This window comes from Arabidopsis thaliana, chromosome 2 (assembly GCF_000001735.4).
Source record: "Arabidopsis thaliana chromosome 2, partial sequence".
NCBI classification, from domain to species: Eukaryota; Viridiplantae; Streptophyta; class Magnoliopsida; order Brassicales; family Brassicaceae; genus Arabidopsis; species Arabidopsis thaliana.
The window spans coordinates 10,291,791-10,315,426 of NC_003071.7; the positions used below are offsets into that span (position 1 = coordinate 10,291,791).

Below are 23,636 nucleotides of genomic sequence, written 5' to 3' on the forward strand. Positions count from 1 at the left end.
ACGCCTAGTAAAGAGGTGGTAGTTGCCACCACTTAAAAAACAGTTTTTAATATAACTTTACTAAATATAAATAATTGCCACCGTAACAATTTAACTCTTTCCATGATCCCATTTTTTTAAAAATAAAAATATTTAAGATGGCCAAAAGCTCACTTTACTAGTATTTTATAAATAAAAGCGTAATTTGTAAACTAAATCTAACTTAACTAATTAAAACTAGGCTTGGGCGTTTAATCTGAAACCGATAATCCAAACCGGAAAATCGGATTAAAATCCGAATCGCATTCAATATCCATAGGTACCAGATTATACTTGATCCGATGCAATATTCGATATGTATCCGAATTTGTGTCTTTTGTTGTACCAGGGACATGTCCAAGTTTGAAAATGTAGCTAATAAGAAGCTTGAGGCTGGCTTGTTTTCACTATCTTCCAAAATTTTTTTACTACTTTCGATTGAATTCTGCTACTTTTTTAATTTTTAGGATGTTATGGTTTACCTTCGCTTTAAAACTTTGATATATTGGCATCGTTTTATGTCTCACTTTGGTTTCCCAACTCTATGGTTTGCTAAGGTTTCATGTTAGTTCAACTAGTCATTTCAGTTTTGTTTTGCGGTTTTCGGATTGTTTGGATTATGTTTAGATTTTTTGTTTAAATCAGATATTGAATATCACATGCATACCGATTCAAAATCCGAAATATCCAAACCGAAGTCGAACCACATTCTATAATTATTTTTATAGATATTAATTAGAATCTATTTCCAAAAACTCGAAATCCGAAAACACCAAACCGAATTCGATTCGATAATCAAACGCCCAGACCTAAGTAAAACCCTACAACTTTTGAATCCAATTTTTTTTGTCGTTCTTTCTTTTTCCTCCTAGTTTTTCTCCAGACGAGAACTCCCTGGTAAGTTTTTGTTCTTTGTTCAATTATAACTGTTTATTTCAAATTTTAATCATTGTTTTTTCATTAATCATTCTAACTGTAGAAATCTAAGGACAAGTTTGTTTCTTCTTATTGTAGAGGTTTAGTTCTCGTGTGATTTGATGATACTTTACACATGTGCTAATAATGATTTTGTGTTTAGTTTTCCAAAATAACGTTGTTGCTTCATTTCGTTTGAATTTGTGTTGGATCCGACCCAAGCTCGACTCTTTTACTATTTAAGAGATGTTATGCCACATTTTAACCTAAGATTTAAGATAGGTTTATTTCGCTGAATTGTCTAAGAGTTTAGAAAGGCAATATAGACCTAAGTTTTTACTATTTAAGCAACGTTTGCTACATTGTCGGTGAAGATATCCCCCCCTCTAGCAAGTAGCAACATTAGTGAAATTGTTTTATGAATCCATGTATCTTTACGCAGTCACTACGTATGTTGTCTCATATCGATCGAAGTGCATGCTTTCAATATATTCATTAGTAAGTAGTCCCGATGGGAACAGTGAATTTGGTAGATTAGGGAGATTGTGATCTATGATGCTTAGGGTAGAAATATATGTTTCTAATTTGAATGCACTTAAAACTAGATTTGAATTTGCTAAAGATATTAAAAATTGTTATTTTTGTGTGTCGAAGGTGTTTGATGCACAGTTTAGGCCAATCCTAATAGTGTTCATGATACTTGGTCAATGAGAATTGATGATTAAGGTGAGATTAGTGGACTAAAATGGACCTGTTGTTTTCATTGCCAATTGATTTCCTAATTTGCAAATGGAAGTTCAGATAAATTGGGTGTTTAATAGAGCAATTAAAACCATGGAAGTAATCTACCTTATTTAATTGTTTCACCCATGATCCATAGCTTATCTTATTTGCTAATCTGGTTTCATTATTTTGTTTAATCTTATTGTTTAGTAGTTTCCCACTTTTCCTTTCGAATTGAATGTCTCTTTATTTACTTGTTTACGCCATCTATCCACCTAGTTTAATTAGTATAACATACACTTAAGTGTGTTATAGTCTAATTCTTTGTGGATTCGATCACAATATTGTGCTACAAGTGACTTAACTGTACTCTTCCCGTTTTACAATTCATATTTAAAATTTGACGGACCTATAGTCCACTCAATTTAGCTGGTATTGTAAATGTCTACAAAATGAAAGTCATGAATACATTTTCACTTCAAAGTACGTTTTTTATTTGTTTGAGATGTCAAGCACATGTTTATTTCGTTGTTTTCCAAATAATATCTAGGAGAGGAAGGTTATCAACTATGATCTCTATCTTTCTAGTTTGTGGTCACGCATGAGTGACTTCACCGGTCATTTCATACCTTCGACTTTAACATATGACACTGTACACGTACCATGTTAAAAATGTGTGGATAGTAACCTTTTCTAGAAACCCCCTTATTTGATTTTTGTATATCGAATGACAAATCCATGTGATGTGACCTAACCATAATAATACAATGCAAAACTAAAACGTGATTCGGCCAAAACTATGACAACCTAAAAAGCTAGAGAGTAATATATATAGACATACACCTGAAGAGTTACGTATAGCATAATAATACATTTATTCAATATGGCCACTCTCCTGCAAATAGGTTCAGGTGTGATTTATAGTAATGCCCTTAGGAAGACGCTTCGACGTCCTCAGTCTTCTACATGCATCATAGTGACCGAAACCACACCATGTAATAAGTCTCCCACAGTTCAGCGTCGTTCTGCGAACTATCAGCCTTCTCGTTGGGACCATCACCATCTCCTCTCGGTCGAAAATAAATTTGCGGTACGTAGATATCCCGTAAACACTCTAACTTTTTTACAGTGACGTAATGTTGAATACTATGTTGATAAATTTTTTGTAATGTTCCATATATTGCATACAGAAAGATAAAAGGGTACGAGAGAGAGATTTGTTGAAGGAAAAAGTGAGAAAGATGCTCAATGATGAGCAAAAGACTTATCTTGACCAATTGGAGTTCATTGACGATCTACAAAAACTCGGGGTTTCTTATCATTTTGAAGCGGAAATCGACAACATTTTAACATCTTCTTATAAAAAAGATAGAACAAACATCCAGGAGAGTGACCTACATGCCACCGCACTCGAGTTCCGACTTTTCAGGCAACATGGTTTCAATGTTTCAGAAGGTTATTATCTTAACCTAATATAATAATTGTTTATATATATATGTTAAAGTTTTCTCATCAATGTGGAAAGATAATTGCTTATATATATATGTTAAAGTCTTGCTGTCTAAAAAATATCTGGTCTTATATACTAGTGAATTTTGTATTACAGATGTATTCGATGTTTTCATGGAAAATTGTGGGAAGTTTGACCGTGATGATATATATGGTTTAATATCTCTTTACGAAGCATCATATCTTTCGACAAAATTGGATAAAAACCTGCAAATATTCATCAGACCTTTTGCTACACAACAACTCAGAGACTTTGTTGATACTCATAGTAATGAAGATTTTGGGTCGTGTGACATGGTGGAAATTGTGGTCCAAGCGTTGGATATGCCCTACTATTGGCAAATGAGAAGGCTATCCACCAGATGGTACATAGATGTGTATGGAAAAAGACAAAATTATAAGAACCTTGTCGTCGTTGAATTTGCCAAGATTGATTTCAACATCGTACAAGCTATTCATCAAGAGGAACTCAAAAACGTTTCCAGGTAATATTAAAATACTAAAATTCATATAACTACTTTTTAAGATATCTTAAATCTATTTTAAACTCTTTTTATAATTATGACATTATCAAGTACCTAAGTCATATATTAACTTATCAATATTGTTAGTCAGTTTGAGATGATAATTCATGAACTTCTGTATAATTTTAATTGAAACTCGTACGTACGACACATATATATCCATTTTTGTCAACAACATGCATTCTACCGAATATAAACATGGGTTTGTCGCGCAACACTCTTACAAATCACATTGTTAAGTTACATGGATTGGTCACACAAAAATATTTATTTTCGAGATCTTGAATAAGTATATATAAGATATTTTACCTTCTTAAATTTTCCTCTTGCTATATATGTGGTGTGAAGCTGGTGGATGGAGACAGGTTTAGGTAAGCAACTCTACTTTGCAAGAGACAGAATAGTGGAGAATTATTTCTGGACGATTGGACAAATCCAAGAGCCTCAATACGGATACGTTCGACAAACAATGACGAAAATAAATGCACTCCTTACTACAATTGATGATATCTACGATATCTATGGCACTCTTGAAGAACTTCAGCTTTTCACTGTCGCGTTTGAAAAGTAAAGACCCATACACTCTTAATTTTCTACTTCAACTTGTTATTTCGTAATATAATTAATTAAATATCAAATAAGATTTATTTTTTGTCAAAATATATCATAGAAATTAAAATTACTGATTGAATTGTCTATATATATGTTGCAGCTGGGATATAAATCGTCTTGATGAACTCCCCGAGTACATGAGGTTGTGTTTTCTTGTTATATACAATGAAGTCAATAGCATTGCATGTGAGATTCTCAGAACTAAAAATATCAACGTGATCCCATTCCTCAAAAAATCTGTAAGTGTATATATATACTCTTTTCAACAAATACTTTTGGTGAATCTATTGTTCTTACAATTATTTACAAAAAAAAGATAAAAAAATTGATGTAAAAAAAAAAAATTCCCTTGACATTTTTTATTATTTTTAATAATTTATACATCTCGTTAATAAATTTATTAAAACATAAAAACCATTCTTACATAATTTCAACTATGGATACTTTACATAACTTAAACCATGGAAACTTGCATGTGTTGGTACCTAATGCTAAATTTTCAATTATCTTAAATTTAGTGGACAGATGTATCCAAAGCGTATTTAGTAGAAGCAAAGTGGTACAAAAGTGGTCACAAACCAAATTTGGAAGAGTACATGCAAAATGCTCGGATTTCAATCTCGTCCCCAACGATATTTGTTCACTTCTACTGCGTATTCTCCGACCAGCTCTCTATTCAGGTCTTGGAGACTTTGTCCCAACACCAACAAAACGTCGTCCGATGCTCCTCCTCAGTGTTCCGTCTAGCCAACGACCTTGTAACCTCACCGGTAAACAATCTCTTCCAAGTATAAATTTTTTTTTTCGCTCAAATATATTTTAACTAATATTCAAATCATTTGTCAACGATCCCTTCCCTTCCTGTTTATACCTAACCGTCTCTTTTAATCTTTTAAACCACCAATATAATTTTACAGCTTTGTTAAAATTAGGGTTTACACCATCCCTATTCTTTAGAATCGCATGTAAATATTCATATAAAATGTGAATGTACGTGTATATAGGATGAATTGGCGAGAGGAGACGTCTGCAAATCCATCCAATGTTACATGAGTGAAACTGGAGCATCAGAGGATAAGGCGCGTTCGCATGTTCGACAGATGATCAATGACTTGTGGGATGAAATGAATTATGAGAAAATGGCACATAGCTCTTCGATACTCCATCATGATTTTATGGAAACAGTGATAAATTTGGCACGCATGTCTCAATGCATGTATCAATATGGCGATGGCCATGGCTCTCCCGAAAAAGCCAAAATCGTTGATCGTGTCATGTCCTTACTCTTCAATCCGATTCCTTTAGATTGAACTTCATATTGATTACATTAAATATCATATGGTTTTTTGAATTCTAGGACATAGGGTTCCATGAAACTATATATATTTGGTGTAATTTTATAACAAAATAATATATATTATATGTTTATGAAACATCAACATTACAACTTTAACAAGAGCTGGTATATATGCATGAACAAATAATTTCAGGTAATAACTTTTAATAGATCTTACGAGATTGGGGACCCAAAGCCATAGTTCCACTATATATGTTGTTATACATGTGTCGACCACAGATAAACATGTTAATCACTTGACCATCGTAAATCGGTTGGCCTTGTAAACCTCTAAAATAATTAAAACATGTTAACCACTTTACACTTCAAAGAAAAAAAACTGGAATGACACCTAAACAATTTTTGTTTCAAATAATATGTAAGATGGTTATAACCTATGATATCTTTTTGTCTTTTTCTATTTTTGGTGACGCATGACTTCACGGATCATTGGCGTCTTCTTCGACAACATGTGATATCTTTCACTATCGTTCATCATGTCCACATGAAGTACGTCATTAGTAGATTCTTTTTATCTAGAGACAAATTAATTGTAACCAATTATAATAATACAATTAAGAAACGTTTTTTGCGGACAACGTAAGAAGCTTGTACAATATTATATATAGAGACAATTACATCTAGGGTAAGTGGTGTAATACTTTTGTTCAATGGCCACTTTACTGCAGATAGGTTCAGCTCTAATTTACAATAATGCACTTGCGAAGACTCTTCCAGGTCCTCAACCTTTCACATGCACCATAATGGCCAAAATGACACCTGGTGAGTCTCCCGTTGTTCCTCGTCGTTCCACAAACTATCAGCCTTCTCTTTGGGACCACCGCCCATCTCCTTTTTATAGAAAATAAATATGTGGTATATATATGTAAGTAATTAATACCTGTATAATATTAATCTATAATGAGGTCATATATATATTGAGTACTATATTGTTGATAGCTATATATGTTCAATACACAGCGTTCAAAAAGATGAAAGTGTGTGAGATCAGAGAGAGAGAGATTTGTTGAAGGAAAGGGTGAGAAAGATGCTATAAGAAGAAGAATTATCTCGACCAATTGGAGCTAATTGACGATCTACGTACATAAACTTGGGGTTCCCAAAAATAAGACAATACTAATAATACGATGTGGCCATTGGTTTTAACTTTTAATAGAAAAGTATCTTTATTCGAATGCACATCTCAAAGCTTGGAACGTTTCATATTTTTCATTCGACTTGTGGGAGCCATATATTGCTGGCCACATGACAGCATGATACGACATGTGATAACACTAAGATCACACAAACATTTGAGACTTAACCTTTACACAGATAAACACATGCATAACCAAATCATTGGCCTAAGGTGGGGTCAAAACTCAAAAGGTTTCACAAGCCATCGATCGTAGTATCTGAGAAATCTTCCCCATTAAATTTTTTGAACTGAGGGATCTGCAACGTAAAAAAAAACCAGCTTAAAATTATGTTCTTATTTTATAACTCTAAATTATATTGTGTCTAAACGTTGTTAGGAGTGGGTTTCTTTAATGTTTTCACATGTAATACGTCTAAAGTCATTTGGATGCAAACATGAAAGTTGAAGATCAAATAATATGGAGAAATATCCTAGCATGGTACGTATTCAATGAGAAGATGCCAACCGTTGGATCAAATTAAAAGTTGGAAAATTATAGGGAAACAAGTGAGGTTTAATTTAGCTCTGGTTTGAGTTCTGTCAGACCAATGAACTAAATGCTAATGCTATAGTGTTATTGAAGAAGTTGATGCGAAATTGAGATTTGTTTTGCAAAAGCTCGAGTTCAATTGTTGAATGAGCATATAAATAACTCCTGAGAAGGCAGCATCGATCAGTCCACCTATTGGATTGATCGTTTCACCTATTGGCTTTAACATTCCAACTATTGGATATATCATCCAGCAAGAGCATCATCAATCGATCCCTTGTAGAATTGATTGATCATTTTTCCTAAGGGTCGATTAATTGATATGATTGTTGTGTTTATAAGTATTCGTAAATTTCAATTCAGATTTATCAACAACATGAAATGAGATGACAAGAAAAGTAAAATAATAATCAACGATTTTACTCCTTTAATTCACCTATTATACAAAAAGTGATTTTTAGATAACATGCTTTTATTTTATGTGACTTTCTAATTTATCAAATGAAAGTAACAAGTGGTGTCACTTGTGTCACATAATTTTCACGAAATGTATGGTTTTCCTCTCTACCATATTTATTTACGTGAAGTCGTGAACATCTAATTTGTCAAAATAGATTAAAATTTTCGTCATATGAACTGATTACATGTTATTAATTAGTACGTACTCTAAACATTAGTACATCTCTTCAGAAAAAATACCATATTTTATGTTTTTAAGTACATTAAATAAAATAGAATATACCGTCACATTTCATTTAAAGGGTAAAGTAAAAATTAGTGTCAGACATTATTAACAATATGGCAAATAGACCAAAAACGTGCCAAAAAAACAGGTAAGTGGGTCATTGTCAATTTGTCATGGCAATAAGTAACGAATGAAAGATCTCAGCCGTTAATAGCCAGTTAGCGAATCCGACGGCTATGGATCCGTACATTCCTAAAGCTCATGAGGCCTAATCGCATGCTCTGTTTCTTCACCGGAAAAATTGCAACTTAAAGAAAAAAAGAAAAGGGATTTAAAAAATGACAACTTTCAAAGACGATAATCCTCAGTCAAATTTATCAGTCAGTGAGTACTCTCTTATTAACTCTCAAATTTAGGGTTTTTTTTTTTACTCTGTTTCTTCTTTCTCAATTTTGGTTGTTACGTTATGAAATTTGACTCTAATCCTCGAAAACTTCAGTAAATTTGAATAATTTTGTTCTTCGTAAACAATCGTGTGGCTTTTCTTGTTGAACAATTCTGTTTCTGTACTTAGGGCTGGGATTAGATCATAAGAATCTGATCAAAGCTGAGATTTTTAAGATTTTGTTGGTAACCTGAGACGATTTTGGTCTTGATTCACTCGAGAAACTCCAAAAAAGTTTTGATTTTTAGTGTTAGATTCAGATAGTGTGTCTAGGGTTGTTGATTGATGAAATAGTGAATAGTGTTTCAGATAACTTTGCAGAGATTCTGAGTCAGGTTTTATGTTTCAGGACTACTAATGGATGAAACAACAGAACGCCCAACTGTTTCGTTTTCATATTCAAATTGGATATCAAACATCAAAAAATCAACACGAGAAGCTTACGAAGCAAAGCCCTTTTCACATTGGATTCTTTTGTTCTTCAGTGGTGCGGCAATGCTCATAGCTTTCCCAGCTTCTAGTCTACTCTCTCGTCTTTACTTCTCCAATGGTGGTAAAAGCAAATGGATCATTTCTTGGGTTGCTGTTGCTGGATGGCCAATCACTTGTCTTATTTTACTTCCTACATATATCTTTCAAAAGATCAAACCAACACCTCTCAATACAAAGCTTGTTCTCTCTTATGTTGTGCTCGGTTTCTTGAGTGCTGCAGACAACCTTATGTATGCTTATGCCTATGCGTACCTCCCTGCTTCGACTTCTTCTCTTCTGGCTTCTTCGTCGCTTGCCTTCTCTGCTTTGTTTGGCTATCTCATTGTTAAAAACCCGCTGAATGCTTCGGTTATCAACTCCATCGTGGTTATAACCGGTGCTATGGCTATAATAGCGCTGGATTCAAGCTCTGATCGGTACAGTTATATAAGCAACAGTCAATACTTTGCAGGTTTCTTTTGGGACATAATGGGATCTGCGCTTCACGGGCTCATTTTCGCGTTATCTGAGCTTCTCTTTGTGAAATTGCTTGGAAGAAGGTCTTTTCACGTTGCTTTGGAGCAGCAAGTCATGGTTTCTCTCACAGCTTTTGCGTTTACCACTATTGGGATGGTTGTGAGCAATGATTTCCAAGGGATGAGTCACGAAGCTAAGAGTTTCAAAGGCGGTGAGTCTCTGTACACTCAGGTTCTTGTCTGGAGTGCAGTCACGTTTCAACTGGGTGTTCTTGGGGCGACCGCGGTCTTGTTTCTGGCATCCACAGTCATGGCTGGAGTCCTTAACGCTGTGAGAGTTCCCATCACGAGCGTAGCCGCTGTTATATTGATGCATGATCCAATGAGTGGCTTCAAAATCCTGTCTTTGGTTTTGACGTTCTGGGGATTCAGCTCTTATATCTACGGGAGCTCGAGCTCGAACTCAAGTACTCAAGCTTCCTCTTCTTCATCCTAATATGCGAGCTTTTCCACTGTCTCCATTCCTTGAAGTAAATTATTCCTTGAGTGTGATCAAATACCATTCGTGTAAGATAAGATTATGTTCCGGGTCAAGTTGTAGTTGCAAGGTCTTATTATCTCTTTGTGCAACAAGTTTTATGTGAAGCAAGAAGGTTTGATATAGAGGTTAACGCAAACAAGCTTATATATACAACAATGGGAAACAGCAAAACATTGGAAAAAGGTAAAGAGATAAAACTTTCAAGGGAAAAAGAACATTGTTGTAGAGATTCAGAAAGTGATGTTTCACTGGTTAGATTTTGGTTCAATATCTTTAAGAAGACCAACTACTTGCTGCATACTTGGCCGCTTTGAAGGAAGATCAGCTGTGCAGAGGTAACCAATCTTGAGAGCTTCTTCCATCTGTTCTTCTGAGCCTGTCTCTTGGATTTTTGGATCAATAGCTTTTGATGCTTGATTCTTCCTAACTAAACTTCTAACCCAACTCACCAAGTTAGTATCTTTCTCATCAAGATAATCATCTTCAATCGGCTTTTTCCCTGTCATGAGTTCAAACAGAACAACTCCAAAGCAATAGACGTCAGATTTCGGTGTTGGCAGCTCGTGTTCGGGTTGCAAGAACTCAGGAGGGAGATAACCAGGTGAGCCATGAATAATCTCATCGTCCAAACCATTTCCAAAAACTTTGGCTAAACCAAAATCAGATAATCTTGGTTCCCAGTTCTGGTCAAGATAAACACTACTAGCTTTCACATCCCTATGGATTATTGGCGGTGAACAACCGTGGTGAAGGAAAGCTAATGCTCGGGCAGTTCCAAGTGCTATCTTGTGCCTAAACCGCCATGTCGCCACAGGGCCTTCAGTCCCTATGTTTTGGGTTCCATTGTCAGTTTCTTCTTCCCATGTATCCGTGGTCCAATCATCTGTTGTCTGAACTCCAAATGGCAGATCATGAAGCAGGTTTTGCAAGTTACCGTTTTCCATGTACTCGTAAATGGCGATCCTTTGATCACCGGCTATGCAATATCCAGTTAATGGGACAAGATTTGGGTGCTTGATCCTTCCAAGAAACTCGAGCTCTCTAGCTGCTTCTTGGTCACTAAGAGTTGAGCCATGAACCAAAACTTTTACAGCTACATGTATCCCACCGGGGAGGAAACCTCGATAAACAGGACCAAATTTGCCGTCCGCTAAGAGAGTGTCTCTGTCGAAGTTGGAAGTTGCAGACAAGAGATCCGAAAACGTTATGTTCAACAATGGCTTCTCAAAGATAACCACAGGAACTGCATTTGCTTGCTTCACATCAGCCACCCATGTAGTGGAATCTGTTTGGAAAGAGAATGGACCTGAAATGCTTTGTTCCTCCTTTACTGAGAGATCTTTGGCTTCACCGGATTTAGTTTTCCTTCTGCAGCCAAATGCTACAAAAATCAATGCTCCTATGAGTAAACACATCGTAGAAAGCGTCACTGCTAAAGCCAGCTTAAGTCCTCCAGTGACTGATCTTTTTCTCTTGAAAAGTGCTGGGTTTGCAGCGATAGGGCAGCTATTTGTAGAACCAAAGAAGGATCTGTTCAGAGTTTCAGCTGAGAACTTTCCGGAACAAAATGTTAAGTTGTTGAAAGAGAAGTTGAATCTCTCCATCCAAGGGAGCTTCTCAAGGATAGACATCGGTATCTCTCCCGTCAAATTGTTCCTCGACACATCGATAGCCACAAGGTTCTTGATACTCAAAATCGGGATATGTCCTGCAAGATGGTTTCCAGAAACATCGAGTGTACTCAAATCACTCAGCTTTGAGATCTCTCTAGGTATGTGACCAGAAAGATTTGTGTTTGACAAGTTAAGATACTCTAAACCAGAAAGCATCTCAATCCTCGGAAACATTCCTCTGTTGAATCTATTCCAAGCTAGATTTAAGTGCTTGAGCTTCTTTAGTAGTGTCAGATTCTTGATAACTCCACTGAGCTCATTCTCAGACAAGTCAAGATAAACCAAACTAAACCAGTTGGAGTCTACCTGAGATGAGATATGACCTTGAAACCGGTTTTTGCTGAGATCAGCCACTTCTAAAGTCTCCTTGAACACACCTGTCACTGAACCATCAAACTGATTTCCTGAAATGTTGAGAAAACTGATGGATTTCATATCAGCAAAATCTGTGTCCCTGCCATGAATCTTGTTTCCTGCAAGGCTCAAAGTCTCAAGCTTTGGAAATGCAGAGCCAAACCCATCAGGAAGAGACCCTTCAAGCTGGTTAGAGGAGAGATCAATAGAAACCAGGGATTGGCAACCAAGAAGTCCTCGTGGAATCGACATCTGAAACCCATTATGATCAAGCTTCAAGACTCTCAAACTAACAAGAGAATCCACAGCTTCAGGGATTGCACCAGAGAAATTGTTGTAAGAGATATCAAGTAACTCAAGCTGCCCAAAATTGCCAACATTACTAGAGAAAGACCCAGAGATCTTGTTGAAAGAGAGGTTGAGATTCTTCAAAGTGTTCAAACTCCAGAAATCAGATGGTAAAGCAGAGATTTTGTTGTTGCTAAGATCCAAAGATTGAAGCTTGCTGAGTTTACCAATTGTGTTATCAGGGATTTGACCAGATAAACTCATTCCAGAAGCAATTAACATAATCACATGCTCATTCTTGGAATCACAGAACAAACCTTGCCATGAACAAAAAGGAGCAGAGAAGTTATAAGCTTGAGAAGAGCTTAAACCCATTTGCTTATAGAATTCAGAGACAAAGAAACCATCTGTGTTTGGTTCTTGGCAATGAGATTGCTTCAAGAACAGAGAAAGAAACAATGCATAACCCCAAAAACCAAGACCAAGACCCATTGAAGAAAGCTTGGAGCTAAACAACAAAATCTGCCTCCAGAAAAAAGAAAATCTCACTGAAGCTACTTTAGGGTACTCATGCAAGAAACAGTTGAAGACAAATATTAAGGAGAGATCTGAAGATAGAAAAAGTGTTTGTTTAACTCTGTGGTGCTTCTCAAGAACACGAGAGACCAAAGGACATAAAAACAAGAAAAAGGAGGATTTTTGTCATAGATTAATATATAATATTAAGCTTCCCCTACCTCTGATTATGACAAGAGTATCTTTTTTTAATTGGGAATTCTGAAATACCAAAGAGAAAGAGAGAGAGAGAAGAGGTAATGTAGACAGTTGGTAGCAGAAAGAAGTTGAAGCTTTTTCATAAATGAGAGAATTCATTCACTCAGATTTTTCAGAAACAGTATCATTGGTTTCTTTTTCTAGTTGAACAAATTTAAATCATTCATTCTTCTCACTGAAAACCCGTTTCTTTTTTCTTTTCTTTTGTGTGGATAAAACCTGTTTGACATTTTTTTTTCTCTTATTCTGTAGAGAAAAAGGTTTAAACTTTTTCACTTTCGGAAATAAATTATTAAAGTTCGGGTGTCTATGAAAGTTTTTTGTAAGAGTTCTTTATTCTTCTTTTTATTCTCAAAAGATATCATCTTGTACTTTACTGAGAAATCTATCTCCATTGATGTGTCATGCCATTAAAGGAGAGTGTGCAAAGTATGAACTTTACTTTTTCTAGATTGTCGGTAGAATTTTTCTACATGTTTCTAAGCAAGCACTGATTTTTTTTTTTGGTCATCAGTAAGCAAGCACTGATTTCTTACGTATAGGATCAATAATATTACACCATTATCATCAGTAATGCTACATTATTCGTTTATGAAAAATATTTTAAAAGTTTAACCATTATCAAAATTGAGAAAATATATACAGTAAAACTTCTATATATTTATAATATATCAGAACCGTGAGATTCTATTAATTTATAAAGATATTTGGCTAATTTATAAATTTTTGAAAACAATTTATCTAAAAAAAGTTTTTTTTTTTGTTATAATCAATATTATGTTTAGAAAACAACCAAAAAGTTTTCTATATTAGAAATGAGCTCACTACAAAAGAATGATGTAAGTGTTTTTTAAAAAAACAAAAAATACTAGAGTCATATTCATGTCGTGTGAATCCAACGTAATCATGAATTAATCTCGGTTAGTATATTGTATTATCAACAGAAAGAAAAAAGAAAAATCTCGGTTACTAAATGATCATGTCTTGTGAATCCAATGTAATCATGGATTTGATCTCGGTAACCGCTGGTATGATAGCAACACAAGTTGTTCAAATATAAAATGTTTCTTTTCCTTATTATAACAAATGTCATGCTTGGTTAGTCATAGACTCATAGTTGCCATGAAATTCAATACTTTTGCTATAAAACTAACTTGATAATTATTATATGAGATTGACTCGCAATAAGAGGAATCCTTATTTTGTAGTGAATCACTAACGTAATACGAGTAATTTTTCGATGAGAAGAGTTGGCGTGTATAAGTGACGTGTTACATCACTCACGTTGTGAGAGGCAAAAAATTTTTTTTTCTTTATTCTTTAAATTTAAGAGGTTCTGAGGCGAAGCCCGTAATTTACTAGATCCAAAACCACAGCATGTAATATTAGTTTCGTCTCAAACATCACTCAAACCGAGGAAAAGAATTATTGCATGAGAAATGAAAGAACATTTACTCGTAGAGAAAAAAGAAAAAACATTGACGTATAGATTTTGCTTTTAATGAATAACAACGAGTTACCGGCATATATTTATTTCTTTCAAAAATTATTTACTGTCCATTAATTCTCTATATATTTATATATATCAAATACTATATACATTTTAAATTAAAGAAGGAATTTCTATGTTAGTTGTAGATTTTAATTGATTGGAAAATTCAATTAAAAATATACTTTATAATTGAATTACTTAGAATTTTATCTTACATTTTAGTAGATTTGGAAATATTTTAAACGGTCTTATAGTCCATGTTATATCAGTGGTCATGTACTCAACTTGGTTATAGACATATATATTTGGTTTGCCACTTGTTTGTGTTTTCTTACCGGCTTGCTCTTTGTCATGTGTATTGCACATCCGGTTCCTCAATCGCGTTCAAACATGTACCTCATTTGGTTCTCGTCTTGCCGCTTCACCCGTGTATTCGAACTAGCAGTTCCCTTTGATAGAGTAAGAAAATTAGAAGACAAAAAGAAGTCTAAATCTAAAATTTTAGACAACAAAAAAAAAAAAAAAAAGAAGAGAGAAGTCTAAATCAAAAAGGAAAATTTGCATAAATTAGAAACCCAATTGATCAAGACTTGAAGATCACATGCATTCAGGGATTTGGTGTTTACTTCATTGTAAAAAGACGAAAAAAAACATATGAGAAGTAGACGCCAATAAAAAAAAAAGCCTCGTTGTTGGTTTGTGCGATGCGGCATGTGGTTGTTTTGTTTTTGAGCTGACGAAGTGTGTTGGTATGTTCGTGAATCCCATCTATGTATTTAAGATTCTAAAATTAATAGAATGGATTCTAAAACACATACCTTAATTTCTCCTTAGCCTCAAATTAATCAATGTCTAGTATATATCATAGTTATACTTATACATGACCTGATGACCATATTAGTATATTATATTAGCCACATATTGGACGTACAAAAGAACATGGGATGCAATGCTAGCTAATTTGAGGTAGACCTTGTAAGAATAGTAACTACACGTATCAATCATGGAAACACAAAGTAATCATAACCGAAATCGATGTTTAAAGTGTGATGATGAAGAAACCAAAATGCTTGAGTTTGAGATTGGAAAAGGAAATGATGGTTCGCTTGACAACAAGATTGACTCAAAAATGTTGTTTGCCTTTTCTACATGAATCATAACACTTGTTCATGTTTCCGGCAAAATCATTTCTACAGTCACACGCATGGTCACTTCCTCGTATTTCCAACTTTTTTCTATGCATTACATACGTATGAATGATGCGTGTTGTTTTTTGCCAAATATATATACATACGTATTTTCTGGCATCCCATATGGCGAGATTCTATAATTCATAAAATGGATTTTGGGATCTTTAGGTTATGACTTATGATTAAAGACTGAGCTAAATTGGGTTTTGATTATTAAGATAATTAATTAATTTATACCAAAATCACTATATGCAATACAACGAATAATACGTTTTAAGTGCGATTAAATAATTAAAATTGATTTTTTAAACATCTAACGTAAGATACAATACTATAATCATTTGTGTATTTCCTTAACAACTAAACAAATAAAGGCAACAAATAATTAGGTTGCATATAATTATAAGTAACAGTATGAAATAACACAATGATTTGGAAATATCTAATCATAATTCTGATGTGTCATTTGTTTTCTGATTTTTTATTTTTCTTACCCATTGTTTTCTGATAGTTACTAGAGACTATAATGAAAATATGAAATCAGGGAAAAGAAAGTTGCCCAAAAAAAAAAAAAGAGTGGATCAACGTCTTCTTGAAGCACCGTGGGCCTACTGAGGCCCAACAAAATAAATTCAAATTATGGGCTATTATAAACTTAGCATCGAAAAATGTGAGCCGTTAAATGCAAAGCAGAGAAAAAAAGTGAATTAACTAAAAACAGTAAAACACACAGAATTTGGGAGATGGGTCGTCTCTCCTTCACTGTTCCTTCGCACGTGAGTGTGATTTTATGCATGTTGATGTTATTTATGACTTATGATAATGTTACTCTCAAGTCTCACCGTTTCTCCATTCATCGATATGCTTCTTCTCTTTATTGGTCTTGGTCAACAATAAAACATGTTCTAATATGATAGCTACAAGCTACAAAAGAAAAATTATTGTTTGTCAACTTCTTGATAACAGTTAATTACAAATTCATTTAATACATATCATAAGTAAAAACAAGTTCTTGATGACCACCTAGTTGACCTTGAGTCCTTGACGATGAATGTAAATCAACTTTCCAACTAGCGTCAAACTTAAAAAAAAAACAAATATTGCTTATTACATTGATATTCGTCCACCAATATTTCTGAAATTTTTTTATTGAGTTGGCATATTTACCTAATACCTGAAAAAAGCAAAAGCAAGAGATGTGGAGGTGGTTAAGTGGTTCTGAGGTAACTTAAGTATAACTAAAGAAGAAGACGACAAGTTAACCAACTCATTAACCAAATAATTTTCCTCCATCTAAAAGTATGAAAACACGAAAATGTATATGGCATATGTAATATAGGTTGATATCTATAATTTTCTGGTTTTATTAATTTGAAACAATATCACAAAATTGTTGATATCTAATCATCCAAATTCAAACTTGTAAACTAAAAGAAAGTTGCCAAAAAAATAAGTAAGAAGAGTTGAAAAGAAAAGACGAAAAAAAACACAGAGGTATCCCAATAAGACGAGTGCCTTGAAAGTACAAACAATCGAAGTTTAATAGGAAATAATAGGGGACAAGTGGACAACTAATATTGTTGACTATTAAGTTTTCCTTAATATAGTTCGAGAATTTAAAGTATGGTTTATATAATACTCTCAATCATGTTTGGACCGAAACACGAAGAAGAAGCCGACGTTGGTGTGCCGTCCACGACCCGCATGACCCTCCTTGACGTTGAACTTGTACACTTATTATATAGTTATATACAAAAATGATTTATGACATATATAAAGTAAATTCAACATAAAATCCTATTAAAAATGTTAAATAGTTTAATGACGTTAGCTAAACCCTATCCCGTTCTCTCGGTTAGCCAAGACCAAGAGGACCGAAAAAATGTAATCCATTTGGATTTGGTGAACGAAACTTATATATTTGATCGTTGCTTTGTAAAGTAATATATTCATTTTATACATCATATGTTTGTTTTGGTAACAGAACTGTAGTATATTATAACAAAATAATATTTTTGACCCGTTTCAGATTCTGCAACTAAAAAGTATATTATTGCTAAACCTGAACCATAATAAACTAAGTTATATGATTTAAAATATGTTTCGAATTTAACCGATACGTTGTCTTATTCGAGTGGATATTAATGTCGCCAAACGTATGCCAATTCTGTAGCCTTATGGTGCGCAATAAATCACTTTGGTCCTCTCTTATCTCGAAGAACATAAATTGCATACCTTATCTTCTTATTTACTCATTCTCACGAAAACATCTTATCGTTTCAAAAGCATATAGTTTACTAATCGTCTCATATTTTTCTAATTGTATAAATTAACATGGACGTACAAACAATATCTAATAAGATTTTTTTGTTTGTTTTTAAGTTTTCCTATTATAAAATTTAGAATCCTAATATCTTTTTGTAATTTGATAAGGACAACATATAAATTATTAATATTTGACATTCAACAAGTCACAAATGAATAATGATTGATTATTCTTATATTGATTTGGATTGTTCCACTAACATGAACAAATTGTTTAAAAATGGATGAAATATTTGAGAAAGTTTGTATGGCTAAACTTATTTTTTTTTAAACTAATCATATATATTATCGTCGAAATTTCAAATTTCCTATTATAAAATTATAATCCTAATTTATTTTGTAATTCCATAAAGAACACACATAGATAACTAGAACCTAACATACAATAAGCCAAAAAATGATTGTATATTTAAGTTATCTGATTGTGAAATGTTCCACTAACTCGAACAAATAAAATATCCGAGAAAGTCTCTTCTTATCATTTATATTAAAGTTGTGTTCTTAAATCAATAAATCAAAGATAAGGACATCACACTTGTGATATTACCCAAACTATTGATATTTTTCTTTTTGCTTATCTCCCCAAATTCAACTTTACGTGTGTATAAAAACAGGTAAATCAATAAACCAATGAGGTGTGATCATCTGAGAATGTTCTCCCGATTTAGCAATCTACTACACTAAATATCAACCGTTGGATCAAAAAACCAATACCCTTGAGAACACTAACATCCAACGGTTCTTTCTTATGTATAAATGTAGAAACAACTGTTGTGTGTAAACGGAATGAAAAAAAAACAGAAGCAGAGAGAGAAAAGAGAAGACAGAGTCAATTCAATTTCTGAAAAAAAGTTCAAATTTTTCTAATAAATTTTGATTTCCCATTAGTCAGAAACATCTTCTTTCTCGTGCCCGGAGCTCAATTTTTCAAATTTCATTGAAAAATCGAAGCTTTCCTGGAAAATTTTTGCATTCTCTATTACATCGTCTTCACCTAATTTTCCATTAATGGGTATCTCAAAAGACAGGATCAAATTCAACGTTGGTGGACGACTCTTCGAAACGACGGCGACGACGTTAGCAAACGCAGGTCGTGATTCTTTCTTCGGAGCATTGTTCGACGACGAATGGAATCTTTCACCACTTGAAGATTCCATTCTTTTCGTAGACAGAAACTCAGATTGCTTCGCAGTTCTTCTTGATCTTCTCCGTACGGGAGACCTTAACGTTCCGGCCAACATCCCTGAGCGTCTCCTTCATAGAGAAGCTTCTTTCTACGGTTTACTTGACCATGTACGGACCGCTAAATGGGGTCCGTTTGATGGTAACCGTCTTCGTCTATCGGATTCTGTTAAAGGAATTGCTCCCGGAGACGGAACCGCCATCAGGGCAGGTCCTGATGGCGGTTGTTGCGTCGCGCACGGGAGTGTTGTTCATGTTTTTGATTGGATGTTGGAAGAACATTCTCCGATCAACCTTGATTACCAGAGAGTAAACGATGTTGGCTGGATTGATTCAGACAACATCGTACTCTCTGCTTGTGAGAAATTGGGAAGAGGAGATGGAGGAATGGGACTGTTCAGTTCATCTTCCGGTGATCTTCGGTATAAGTTTCAGGTCTGTCATGAGAATCAGGTGAAGAGTTATACAGCTGGAGCTTTGAGTTTTTCGCCGGATTATGAGATTTTTGCGAGCTGCAAAGGTCGGAGTAATGAGTATGGAATCGGAGTTTGGGATCAGATAACTGGAAAGCAAACCGATTTCTTCTACGAGAGTCCTGGTTGGTCACTTGGTGATGCTGACAAGCTTCAATGGCTGAATGGTAAGAACTGTCTTCTTGTGGCTACATTGTTTCCAAGAAAGGACAACTGTTACATTAGTTTGTTGGATTTTCGGGACAAGAACATGGTTTGGTCATGGTCGGATATTGGGTCTCCTATGGCGATAGACGAGAAGAGAGTGAGAGATGCAATAGCTATGGAAGATAGCAATTCGATTTGTGTGGTGAATGAGTTTGAGGATTTGGGGTTTATTGATCTGAGGATGTATGGAGGAAGCGTGAGGTGGAGTTCGAGAAGTAAACTGATGAAGAGTAAGATGCCTGATGAGCCTTGTTACCCGAAACTAGCTTTGCATGAAGGCCAGCTTTTCTCATCAATGAATGATTCTATCTCTGTGTTCTGTGGACCAGACTGGGTCTTAACTTCTAGGCTAAGAAGAAGCTATGGTGGCTCAATCTGTGATTTCTCCATTGGTGGCGACCGCCTTTTTGCATTGCATAGCGAGGAGAATGTGTTTGATGTCTGGGAGACTCCGCCTTGTCCGATCATATAATTCACTACCTTAATACTCTGGTTTGCTTTTGTTCACGTTTAGTTTGCTTGTTTTAATAGAGTCCTTAGAAAACTACAGAGAAAAGAATAGCAATAGACAAAGACAACTATAGCAATAGACTGATGATCTTAGTTTTGTTCTATACAAAGAAAGTGTTGCTTCTTACTAAGAAATGATATCGATTTTATACGATTTTATGTCTCTTACACCGATCAACGATAGCCAGGTCTTCACTCGATACAGAGTTCTTAGTATTAGCTGTGTTTTATTTTATTCTCGTTAGACTTACTAAGCTGTTTCCATGGTGGTCCAAAATCTCAACCTCAGCTTCTTTAAGGTTTTTTGAGGATTCGTTACCTTAGTACATGTGAGTGGTTGCAACTGCTACTGTCTTTTGGGGGCAGTTAAAGTTTATATCTTCATTTCGCTTTTCCTTAAAGATTCAAGATTTTAGCTTTTAGTTTTTGGAAGGAATTTTCTTTTCTCATTTACACTTTCCGGGAAAGTTTGTGGCATAACAATGTGAGCTACCACATTGGATAAGCTCTGACCTTTAAAGAATCTAGTTCACTTCTTACCATCACTTTGCAAAATCAGTCTCTACCCTCTCTGTTCCATTTCCATTCTTAAAAGCTATATTCTCATTCAAGAATATTGGAAATCTGATATGTTAAAAAAAAAGATGGAAAAGCTTACCTAACCGTTGAGAAAATCAAAGACTCCCTCAAGGCAAGTACAATCAGCTCGAGTAGTCAAAAGCAATGTAGTTTTCCTGATTATCACCTTCTTTCTTGAAAGCTTCCCTGAATCACAGAAAAGGCTTAAATTTGATACAAAACTCAAACGTACCAACTGTCAAGATCTTCACTATCCCAAGGATACAAACTAACAACGAAGTGATCCTGTTTACCGCTTTCGGACCAGTTTTACCTACGGACTATGCAACACATGCACCACTACTTCAAACCAAAATGTAGTAGCAATATACAACGATCAAAAAGCTCTTAACAGAATAAAAGCAAGAATAGTAGTTGTATGAGGGTATGGCATAAGGGGACGACATTGCTGCTATGCCTGCAACAAGTTTGATAAGAACATAGCTGGTTACCAACAAATCTTTCTAGACTAACTACAATAGACCATTGCACATTTGCTAGAGATCATGTATAGTTCGAGTTTTCAAGTACACAAAATCTAGACTTAAAATCAAAGGAAAACATAGCCTTTGATCTAATAAAAACAGAATAACAGTCTGAAGTGAGAATTTGCGGCCTAGCGTTCAACCCGGAAAGACAGGACCGGATCATATCTGTTGCGGAACAACACACGATTCTCCCTTGAGGATCTCCAACAATTGATATTGTCTTCAGCCTTTCTTTTATTTGTATGTACTCCATATTTATAGGGGTAAGTTACATTGCGTGACCCAACGGTGAACAAAATCGAGTCCCCAGTCAAACCACAACCATGAGGAAGCTCCTTAGCGGAGCAGTAGAAATTCCCCAGGTGTCCACCAAGAAACAAAACACGGTCTCCCAAATCGCTGACCTCAACCCATTCAGCAGCCTCCTCATCTAGCCTACTTACTCTACATCTTAGGAAGTCTGTCTTAACCAGGAAAAGCTCCTCATTGCCAGATGGAACCAGAAAGTTGGAGTCGATATGAGGTGTTAGGGGAGTCGCTTCCAGCGAAGAAGGATCGATAACGAACGTGTCCCCATTAAAGAAAGTTGCATAGAACCTTCCTCTAAAAGTGAATAACTCCTTACATGAAGCAGTTGAGGGTTTCTCAAGCCGAATCCATCTCATTTCAGTACTTCTTAACACCAAAAACAAATCAGTGCAGTCGAGGAGCGCAACGAATTCGCCTCCTCCTCCTTGTTCGTTTAGCGGAAGAAAAGCTGCACTGTATTCTTCAGGATTGCAACCGATCATCAATCTGTACTTATGGCCCAGAGGGATGATCTGGCAGTCAAGCATGTTCATCAAAATTGGCTCAGTTCCTGGAACATTGACTTTCACTGAGCACTGAAGAGGAGATGGAAGCTCCACATGATCATTTGACTTATCTTGGCCTAATCCTCCCAGAAAATATTCGGAGGAAGCATCAGCAGCATCAGGAGGAGTTAGAACTCTAAAGAGGAACAAAGGGACCTTCTCCAGGGTGCAGCACAAGTCTTTGCTTTCTAAAGGGAAAGCGGGAAGAGAGTAACTTTGGCGTAATAGAGAAGAAGGAAATGGAAATGTGGATCGCCATGAGCGGCAAACAGAGCGGGCATGAACAGCATCGAAATAGTGATCCTCTAGATGCGTTGAGATAATGTGAAGTAGCTCTTCAGGGAGCTGAGACCAGTCTGGCATTATCGATGATGTTGATATCTTCTTTTTCATTGCCATGCTTGCTGCTGAAGAACACAGAAATTTACTGCTGCAATTTCGAAAATTTACAACTTTTTTTTAGGGGTTTGATGAAATTGCTGAAACGATCCAACTCTTCCATTTTTAGAAAATTCTCAGTTCATTCTTGGAAAATAAAACCCAACAGGAAAAAATTGATTTCACTGAAGCTCCAAAGGTCATAATCAATTCTGGGTTTGATCAATTTGCCACAGGAAAAACTAAAAGTTGGTAACAGAAAATTCACAGTTCATTATAGAATATTCGCAGGGATTAAAGAGATAGGTCGTAGTAGTACCGTAACTTGGAGAAAAAGTTGGAGCTTCCTGCAGATTCTTCAGAGCCCTTTCGTAGCGTCGACAAATGGGGATAGAGACTAGTTAAGATTTAGAGCGAATTTGGTTTGGGGTTGGATTGATTGGGAAAGCAAAGAACCGAAGGGATTGAGACGGTTTATATCAAATGAGCCGGTTAAGACTTTGGTTTTCGGATAGACTTGAGATGACGTCGTTTTTGCATTATGTTGTTGTTATGTTTCTTTTCTTCGTTCTGTTGATTGTTTTGTACTCTTGTTTCTCTCCTCTGTACCCAAGAATATTTTTGATACTGATTTGCCAAGAGGTATCTTCGATCGGTTTGAATCTTAGGAACTCGTAAAGTGATGTGAGTTCTTGTTTTTGGAACGGTTAATAAACGCTAGTACGCAACATTAATGAAATAACACAGAGCTTGGTAACCCCATCAATGAAACTCCCTAGGCTAACTATAGAAGTAAGTTTCATTTTCCTTTAAAGATGATTTCAAGAACTTAGCTTTAGCTTTTGGAAGGAATTTTCTTTTCTCATTGACACTCTCTGGGAAAGTTC

The 23,636-nt window shown here is 35.2% G+C and overlaps 5 protein-coding genes, 3 long non-coding RNA genes and 1 other non-coding gene across 11 annotated transcripts; 5 read left to right on the forward strand and 4 right to left on the reverse strand.

Annotated features, from left to right (window-relative positions):
* Positions 1 to 2,495: 2,495 nt before the first annotated feature.
* On the forward strand, positions 2,496 to 5,807 carry TPS10 (terpene synthase 10). Its single transcript, NM_127982.4, has 7 exons — positions 2,496 to 2,746; positions 2,847 to 3,111; positions 3,263 to 3,650; positions 4,038 to 4,256; positions 4,402 to 4,540; positions 4,820 to 5,071; positions 5,306 to 5,807. Exons 1-7 carry the CDS (start codon positions 2,540 to 2,542, stop codon positions 5,609 to 5,611), a joined length of 1,776 nt encoding a protein of 591 aa, NP_179998.1. The 5' UTR covers positions 2,496 to 2,539; the 3' UTR covers positions 5,612 to 5,807.
* Positions 5,808 to 6,055: 248 nt separating this feature from the next.
* On the forward strand, positions 6,056 to 6,692 carry AT2G07975. Its single transcript, NR_140258.1, has 2 exons — positions 6,056 to 6,148; positions 6,601 to 6,692. It is a non-coding gene; the product is annotated as an other RNA (non-coding RNA).
* Positions 6,669 to 6,900, reverse strand: AT2G07985. The gene has a single exon (NR_140259.1). It is a non-coding gene; the product is annotated as an other RNA (long non-coding RNA).
* A 1,341-nt stretch (positions 6,901 to 8,241) lies between these two features.
* On the forward strand, positions 8,242 to 9,997 carry PUP5 (purine permease 5; the record flags this gene model as incomplete). Of its 2 annotated transcripts, none has more annotated exons than NM_001335925.1 (2): positions 8,242 to 8,394; positions 8,805 to 9,898. In NM_001335925.1, exons 1-2 carry the CDS (start codon positions 8,349 to 8,351, stop codon positions 9,896 to 9,898), a joined length of 1,140 nt encoding a protein of 379 aa, NP_001318280.1. In that variant the 5' UTR covers positions 8,242 to 8,348. The 2 variants fall into 2 exon arrangements, with proteins under 2 accessions (NP_001318280.1, NP_179999.2); NM_127983.3 differs by having other exon boundaries at positions 8,326 to 8,390; positions 8,805 to 9,997.
* Positions 9,998 to 10,026: 29 nt separating this feature from the next.
* Positions 10,027 to 13,022, reverse strand: AT2G24230 (Leucine-rich repeat protein kinase family protein). Its single transcript, NM_179718.2, has one exon. The coding sequence runs from the start codon at positions 12,748 to 12,750 to the stop codon at positions 10,189 to 10,191; it is 2,562 nt and encodes an 853-aa protein (NP_850049.1). The 5' UTR covers positions 12,751 to 13,022; the 3' UTR covers positions 10,027 to 10,188.
* Positions 13,023 to 16,473: 3,451 nt separating this feature from the next.
* AT2G07990 lies at positions 16,474 to 16,746 on the forward strand. Its single transcript, NR_140260.1, has one exon. It is a non-coding gene; the product is annotated as an other RNA (long non-coding RNA).
* Positions 16,747 to 17,265: 519 nt separating this feature from the next.
* On the reverse strand, positions 17,266 to 17,593 carry AT2G07995. The gene has a single exon (NR_140261.1). It is a non-coding gene; the product is annotated as an other RNA (long non-coding RNA).
* A 1,098-nt stretch (positions 17,594 to 18,691) lies between these two features.
* On the forward strand, positions 18,692 to 20,783 carry AT2G24240 (BTB/POZ domain with WD40/YVTN repeat-like protein). The gene has a single exon (NM_127985.4). It carries the CDS (start codon positions 19,048 to 19,050, stop codon positions 20,371 to 20,373), a length of 1,326 nt encoding a protein of 441 aa, NP_180001.1. The 5' UTR covers positions 18,692 to 19,047; the 3' UTR covers positions 20,374 to 20,783.
* Positions 20,784 to 21,275: 492 nt separating this feature from the next.
* AT2G24250 (LOW protein: F-box/kelch-repeat protein (DUF295)) lies at positions 21,276 to 23,195 on the reverse strand. Of its 2 annotated transcripts, none has more exons than NM_001036330.2 (2): positions 23,069 to 23,190; positions 21,276 to 22,801 (listed from the first exon to the last, which is right to left on the reverse strand). In NM_001036330.2, exon 2 carries the CDS (start codon positions 22,768 to 22,770, stop codon positions 21,646 to 21,648), a length of 1,125 nt encoding a protein of 374 aa, NP_001031407.1. In that variant the 5' UTR covers positions 22,771 to 22,801; positions 23,069 to 23,190; the 3' UTR covers positions 21,276 to 21,645. The 2 variants fall into 2 exon arrangements, with proteins under 2 accessions (NP_001031407.1, NP_565565.1); NM_127986.2 differs by having other exon boundaries at positions 21,304 to 22,778; positions 23,069 to 23,195.
* Between the last annotated feature and the right edge of the window lie 441 nt (positions 23,196 to 23,636).

Excerpts from the sequence above, each read along its gene's own strand:
- TPS10 (NM_127982.4), top strand. The coding sequence starts at position 2,540 with ATGGCCACTCTCCTGCAAATAGGTTCAGGTGTGATTTATAGTAATGCC. Across the intron at positions 3,112-3,262 it reads TGGTTTCAATGTTTCAGAAG|ATGTATTCGATGTTTTCATG; the intron begins GTTATTATCTTA and ends TTTGTATTACAG. Across the intron at positions 4,541-4,819 it reads TCCCATTCCTCAAAAAATCT|TGGACAGATGTATCCAAAGC; the intron begins GTAAGTGTATAT and ends TCTTAAATTTAG.
- AT2G24230 (NM_179718.2), bottom strand. The coding sequence starts at position 12,750 with ATGGGTCTTGGTCTTGGTTTTTGGGGTTATGCATTGTTTCTTTCTCTG.
- AT2G24250 (NM_001036330.2), bottom strand. The coding sequence starts at position 22,770 with ATGGCAATGAAAAAGAAGATATCAACATCATCGATAATGCCAGACTGG.
- AT2G24240 (NM_127985.4), top strand. The coding sequence starts at position 19,048 with ATGGGTATCTCAAAAGACAGGATCAAATTCAACGTTGGTGGACGACTC.